Source organism: Bos javanicus, chromosome 2 (genome assembly GCF_032452875.1).
Source record: "Bos javanicus breed banteng chromosome 2, ARS-OSU_banteng_1.0, whole genome shotgun sequence".
NCBI lineage: Eukaryota > Metazoa > Chordata > Mammalia > Artiodactyla > Bovidae > Bos > Bos javanicus.
Window position 1 is genome coordinate 126,730,223 of NC_083869.1, and position 6,000 is coordinate 126,736,222.

The following is a 6,000-nucleotide window of genomic DNA, read 5'->3' on the forward strand; positions in this document are numbered from 1 at the left end:
TTCACTGCACAAATCTTTCCTGAACACCCGCCATGTGTTCGGCCCTCCTGAAGCTTGCTTCCTAGTGGGGAGAGAAAGAAATGGCTTCAATGAGCCCTAGGTGCTGAAAAGTGCAATAGAGGAAAAATAAATGAAAAAAGGAAAATAGGGAATACCAGTATCTCTGACAAGGGGAGCCCTTCCTGAGAAAGTGGCGGTGGAGGGGACACCATGCAGATGTCTTCCTGTGAACATCATGATGTCTTCACGTGAACATCGCATGCAATCCCTAGAGGGCACTAGAGGGCAGGTCCTATTATACTTCCCGTTTTATAGGTGAGGAAACCAGAGCACAGAGTTTAGTAACTGGCTGAAAGTCACATAGCCAGTAAGTATGTGGAAGTTTGCTGCTAAAGCCTGTGCTTCAGGAGTCAGTCATGGAAGCCTTCCTGGAGGAGTTCATATTTTCCCAGCTCTTTGATGGTTTCTCACATTGAACCAGAACTATTTCAACAACCATCCCCCCAGGAAAACAGCTCAGAAAGATCAAGAAATTTGCCCAGAGTCACAGTCCACGAGAGCCAGAAATTCAAAGCTGGGTGTATCAAAGGTGTTTTAGGTTTGGCAGAGTCCCTGGGGGAGGGCCGGTGCCTGACGACCTCCTGGGGGCCTCAGGTGGCCCCCACTATGAGCCTGCAGGTGATTGGCCCCCCCAGCACAGGCTCCAAGGTGGTGCTGTGGGCTGAGAGCCGCCTGCCCCGCCAGACATGGAGCATCAGTGAGTTGGGCCACATCTGCAGCCAGATGTTTGAAGGTCGGATCCTAGATGTGAAAGGTAAGTTGGGCATGTGTGTGGGAGAAGGCCCTTGAGGGCAGTGGAGTCCCTAGCTCTTTGTGACCATCTCCTCGTCTCTTACCCCATCCCCCGCAGGTGGCCGGGGCTACGACCGGGACCACGCAGTGCTGTGGGAGCTGGCCAAGGACAGGGCGTCCCAGATCTGGACTGTCCATGTGCTTTGAAGCCTCCCTGCCACCCCCCAGCCCTGGAGGCTCTCCCTGGGATGACATGTTTTTATAGGGTTTTTTGTTGTAACATAAACTATTTTATACTATGCTCCCAGGTATCCTTGATGCTGCACCTTGATATTTGGGGTGGGGGGGGTGGCAGGAGTGAGGTTTTATTCACCTGCCTTCTGACTTGCCTAAGGCTCAGGTGGGCTTGCTTCTTCCCTCCTTCCCGTTCTGGCGTTCAGATGCAAGGCCTGCCTCTGCCACCAGAGGGAGCCCTGGGACCAGACTGACTGCCAAGCGTGATCTTGTCGCTGCCCCCCTCCCCCAAATGATGTGTTCCGGGAACATGGGCTTTGGGAGCACAAACATAAACCAAGCCTTGGTCCCTGCGCTCAGGCAACTCACAGTCCAGTGGAGGAGTCCAACGGGTAGGGTGATACATTCAGTGACAGGCTAAGAAAGGAAGTGGAGGCGGGCACAGGGGAGGGCGTGAAACCATTTAGAGGCACAAGGCATGGACCACTGCCCGGAGGAGGGAATCTTCACCCGCCATGTGGAGGATGAGGAGTCATCCGGGCTAGAGGATGGCAGAGGGATGCAAACAAATTCAGGGGTGGAAACCTGGAAGTCCAGTGTGATGGGGGCAGTGTGGGCCGGGCGAGAGAGGCAAGTGGGAGCCACACCCCAGAGGGCCTCACCCACCAGGGCTCCTCTCAATTTCTCCCAACCCTGGTCTCAGGCCCTAAAGGTTTGATCTCAGTCAGATAAGCCTGGACAGGGGGTCTTGGTTCCTAACCCAGCTCAGAGAGGGCAGGACATAGTCCTTCAATCTAGCAGACACTTGGCCCCTTGGCCGAGGTCCTCCGGGAAGAGGCAGAGATGGGGACTTCTCCAGGGTCCCTTTCCCTCTCTGTTGATCCCAATTCCAAGAGGGGTACAAGTGGTTAGAGCAGCTGTATGTCCTTCCTGCCTTCTAACCCATGGGTACGTGGGATAGAACTGGACAGCAGCCTCTTCACCTTTCTCAGTCCCCTGTGGTTGGAGGCGTGATGACAGGAGGCTGGCTGTGAGGGAACCGCTGGAGGTTGGGTGGGCAGTTCTCTCTGAATCTGTTGTTCTGAAGAAACTCAGGTACTGGAGTGGGGGACTCGCCTCTGTAACTGTGGATGCCCAAGGTCTGGGTGGGGGCGTGTGGGTCCTCTGGGACCTCCCTTCTTGAACTCCCAGGGACCAGTGACCAAATGCCACTAAAGAGAGGGTGACTATGGCAGGTTCTGGGCTGGGTTCTTTCAAGGGGATCCAAACGGGTAGGGCCCCAGCTTCCAGACTTTGGGGCAGGGAAGGTGGGGTGGGAGCTACCTGGTGCCACCTCTCCTGCTGATGGGGACACAGGCAGCCCCTGGGTGCTGGCTCTTCGGGTCTGGTGATGTCCAGTGACCACACGTAGGACCCTGCTCCAAGTACACAACAGCTTTATTGAGCCCCGGCTGGGTGGTGCTTCCTCCTCCATGTCAGAACCTCCCTGTGTTGGCCATGGGCACCCCCCAAGCTCTGCCCGTCAATTCCTACAAACTGCTCATCTCTAGCATCAGCGCCTCCCAAGGATTGGGGATGCTTCTCCTGCTAGTGATGATGGCCGCTATCTCGGGGGGGATGGGATGAGGGCTGGGGCGTGTCACCTCAGGTGAGGTGGAAGAGCTGGATGAGGGTGTTAGTCAAGAAGAAAAGGATGCTGCCACCGGCCAGGCTGCCGAAGGCTGGGGAGCCACTTCGGGGTTTCTTGGAGGTGCTGATGGTATGGTTTCCCAGGACTCCAGTTTGTATCTGCAAGAGAAGTGGGGCAAGCCCGGGGAGGGGTGAGTCTCATGTGTGTTGTTTAGAGACACAGTTCTCCCACCCCCAGACTGCAGCCCCTGGTTCCCTGTCCCAAGGGTCGTGACTTCTGCCATGAGGTCCTGTGGGGAGGGCTGGCTGCTTCGGGCCACGACGCAGGCAGGGTCAGAGGCAGTCCCCAGTCTATGTGCCCTGGAACCTTTCTTTCACGTCCACCAGGCCACCCGCACCTCCAGTATGCAGGAGATAGGGAAATCTGTGGCCCCAGACCTTGACCTTAATAGCCCAGCCAGGGCCTTAGCCTCTCTGAACCTGTTTCCTCATCTAGTGAATGGGAAGAAGAGCCCATCACAGTCGTGGGGGAGGTCACATGAGACTGGGCTGGAGAAAAGGTGCTTGGTAGCGTGTGGGTGGGTGGGGGTAGGGAGGGTGTGGCTTTTTCCCCCAAAGAGATGGCCAGATGGTGATCAGGCTGTTCTCAAAGCCTGATCACCCTGCAACTAAAGCTGCCCTTGATGGAGATTAAGCTGTTTCTGATGGCGACCAAGGTGTCCTTAATGCTTGATCAGGCTGTTCTCGATGGAGAACTCGATGGCTCCCTTCTCTACCGACTAGCATGTGAGATGCTGCCAAAGCCACTCTTGGAATAGCAGTTGATCTTGAGACTCTAGCTGTTTCTGGAATGGGAGATTTCTATCTTAGCATTGCCAAACACTCAGGCTCCTCACCTGGGGTGGGGGTTCCCTGCTACCTCCATCAGGCTCCATTTGAACCTCTTCCTGGCCCCCCTCCCAACAGGACCATTTCCCCAGTTTCCCTGTGGGTTGATGCCATCGTCACTCAGGGCTGTCTTCCCAAGCCTCTTCATCCTCTGTTATTCCACAACACCCCTTGGGGGCTTCAGTATGCTGGCACCCTGTCAGGGTGCCCCAGCCTCAAGTACCAGAGGCAGCAATGCTCAGCGGAAACCCTCCAACAGTCTGACCCTAACCAGAAGAACTGGAAGACTGGGAGCTAGGCGTCTGGAGGCCTTGGTTCCCATGGAAGGGGAGGTCTGAGGAGCCTGGGGTGGTGCTTCCAGGGACTCCAGGGGGCTGCTCTTACCTGAATCATAATCAGGAGGCTGATGGTGAAGAGGAGGAAGAGGAAGCCTTTCATTTTGGGAGGCTCTCCGCGGCTCTCTTGGTAGCAGCTTTTGGAGATGAACTCAGGGCTGTCTGCAGGCCTCTTTGGGCTTGGCTGCTTTTGAAGGAGGGTAAAGCAGGGAGGCGGGGTGGAGGGAAAGGAAGGAGGGCCTCTGGGGTGGGGTGGGTACTGCTGCTCTTCTACAGACCTTGCGATTGAGGATGCCAGGCCCCAGCTCCACAGCTCTGGCAGGTGACAGACGGTTCTGGAGTGGAACTGGGGCACATCCCAGGAGATGGGAGGTGGGCAAACCCAGAGGCAGCTGGGGGGCAGTAAAGAGGGCCTGGGCTCGGAGTCCTGCAGAATGGGGATTGAATCTTGGTTTAATCACCTATCAATTCTGGGACCCGGGGCCAGAAACTGTACCTCTCTGAAAGAACTGCCAGAGAATTACAAAAATATGGTATTATTAAAAGGAGATTGGGGCAGGGGATAGGCGCTGAAGGAGGAAAAGCTGGGATAAATTTAGGTTTCAAAGTAAGGTTGTGGACCATTCCAAGATTGAGAAGAAAGGCTTGGGGAGCACGAAAAGTGGGGTATGTAGATTTCTGTGAAAATGAAGGTGAAATGTGACAGGAACCCAGAAACCTAGCTTCTAGTTAAGCCCATTTCCTCCGGGCCTCAGGTGAGAAGACTGAAGTGGGTTATTTCTGAAGTTTACTAAGACCTAGCATCTTGTGACTTGGATAAAGGAAACAGCAGATGGGTGTCTGTATTAGTCTCAGAGTGATGGGAAGAAGGCTAGTGGAGGACCAGAAGTTAACTAAACTGCAGGGGAAGGGATTTGGGGTGGGGGTGTCTGTGAAGTCCCAGCCAGGGGTTGGGGGACAGGGTGAATCACAAAGATGCCTGAACAGTGCTCTATTCTTTATACATCCTCTCACTTTATTCTCTCAGTGGGACTCTGCAGCAGGTTCCATTATTACCCCCATTTTCCAGATGAAGAAACTGAGGCTTGGATATTAAGTGACTTGCCCAAGGTAATAAAAGGAGGAGCCAGTTTCAGGTGGGATTGCATCCAGGTCTGCTGAAGCAGTAGCTATGCATGTAACCTCTGGGGCTGTCCTAGAAGTTACCGATTAAGTCTTCATTCCCTGCTTGGCTCCCTCCTGGAGGACCCAAGAGTCCTTTCTGTAGCCCAGCTTCAGCTTCACTCACCCTCCCGTCCTTAGTCTATTCTGTGTCTCATTTGCATGCCCGGTAGTAAAAGAAATCCCCCTCTCTCACTTCCCTGCTCCGGTTTTGGGCCTCGTGTAGCAAGCCTCAGAAAAACTTGAGTGAGCCCTTAGGGCCTCCAGCCCTGGCTAAAAATAAACGAAGGAAAAAAACAAACAAAAACCTGAAAGTCAGGCTGGTGAAAGCCAGGAAGTGAAAAGGAAGGGGCAGGAATCTTGAGGCTCCGGGGGAGGGGAGGTGGGGAGGGAAGGAAGTGGGTGGAGCCCTCCACTACTTGCCACGAAAAGTGGAAGTCGCTCAGTCGTGTCTGACTCTGTGACACTCTTTGTGACACTATACAGTCCATGACATTCTCCAGGCCAGAATACTGGAGTGGGTAGCCTTTCCCTCCTCCAGAGGATCTTCCTAACTCAGGGATCAAACCCAGGTCTCCCGCATTGTAGGCAGATTCTTTACCAGCTGAGCCACAAGGCCCCAAACTGGAGAATGCGGGCATCGATCCCGCTACCTCTTGCATGCTCAGCGAGCACCATACTATTTGAGCTAATTCCCCACGCCAATAGATAAGCCTGCCTCACCTGTCACGGCTCACCCCCATCAGCTCCTTCACCTGAGGCAGCTCCTGACCCTTAACCTCACCGCATTGGCTGCCTTTGGTGCAAGTGGGTGGGTGAGAGTCCATGAGGCAGCAGATGCCAGAAGGGCCCTGGCCCCAGGAGACAAGAGGCCCAGGTTGAAGCCTAAGATTGCCCTGCTGAAACTGGCTCCATCCCACTGGGCGGGCGGTGTTCTCTCCTCTTACAAAGAGGCAGCTAA

The 6,000-nt window shown here is 54.7% G+C and overlaps 1 protein-coding gene and 1 long non-coding RNA gene across 3 annotated transcripts in view; one reads left to right on the top strand and one right to left on the bottom strand.

Moving 5' to 3' along the window:
• Nucleotides 1-1,101, top strand: part of CRYBG2 (crystallin beta-gamma domain containing 2) — a 32,074-nt gene extending 30,973 nt beyond the window's left edge. For both annotated transcript variants that reach the window (XM_061392430.1, XM_061392421.1), the window contains 2 exons: nucleotides 655-814; nucleotides 911-1,101. In XM_061392430.1, the coding sequence (XP_061248414.1) occupies nucleotides 655-814; nucleotides 911-999 (249 nt within the window). In that variant the 3' untranslated portion in view covers nucleotides 1,000-1,101. The remainder of the gene's footprint in view (nucleotides 1-654; nucleotides 815-910) is intronic.
• Nucleotides 1,102-2,445: 1,344 nt separating this feature from the next.
• On the bottom strand, nucleotides 2,446-5,385 carry LOC133232715 (uncharacterized). Its single transcript, XR_009731443.1, has 2 exons — nucleotides 3,928-5,385; nucleotides 2,446-2,814 (listed from the first exon to the last, which is right to left on the bottom strand). It is a non-coding gene; the product is annotated as an uncharacterized LOC133232715 (long non-coding RNA).
• Between the last annotated feature and the right edge of the window lie 615 nt (nucleotides 5,386-6,000).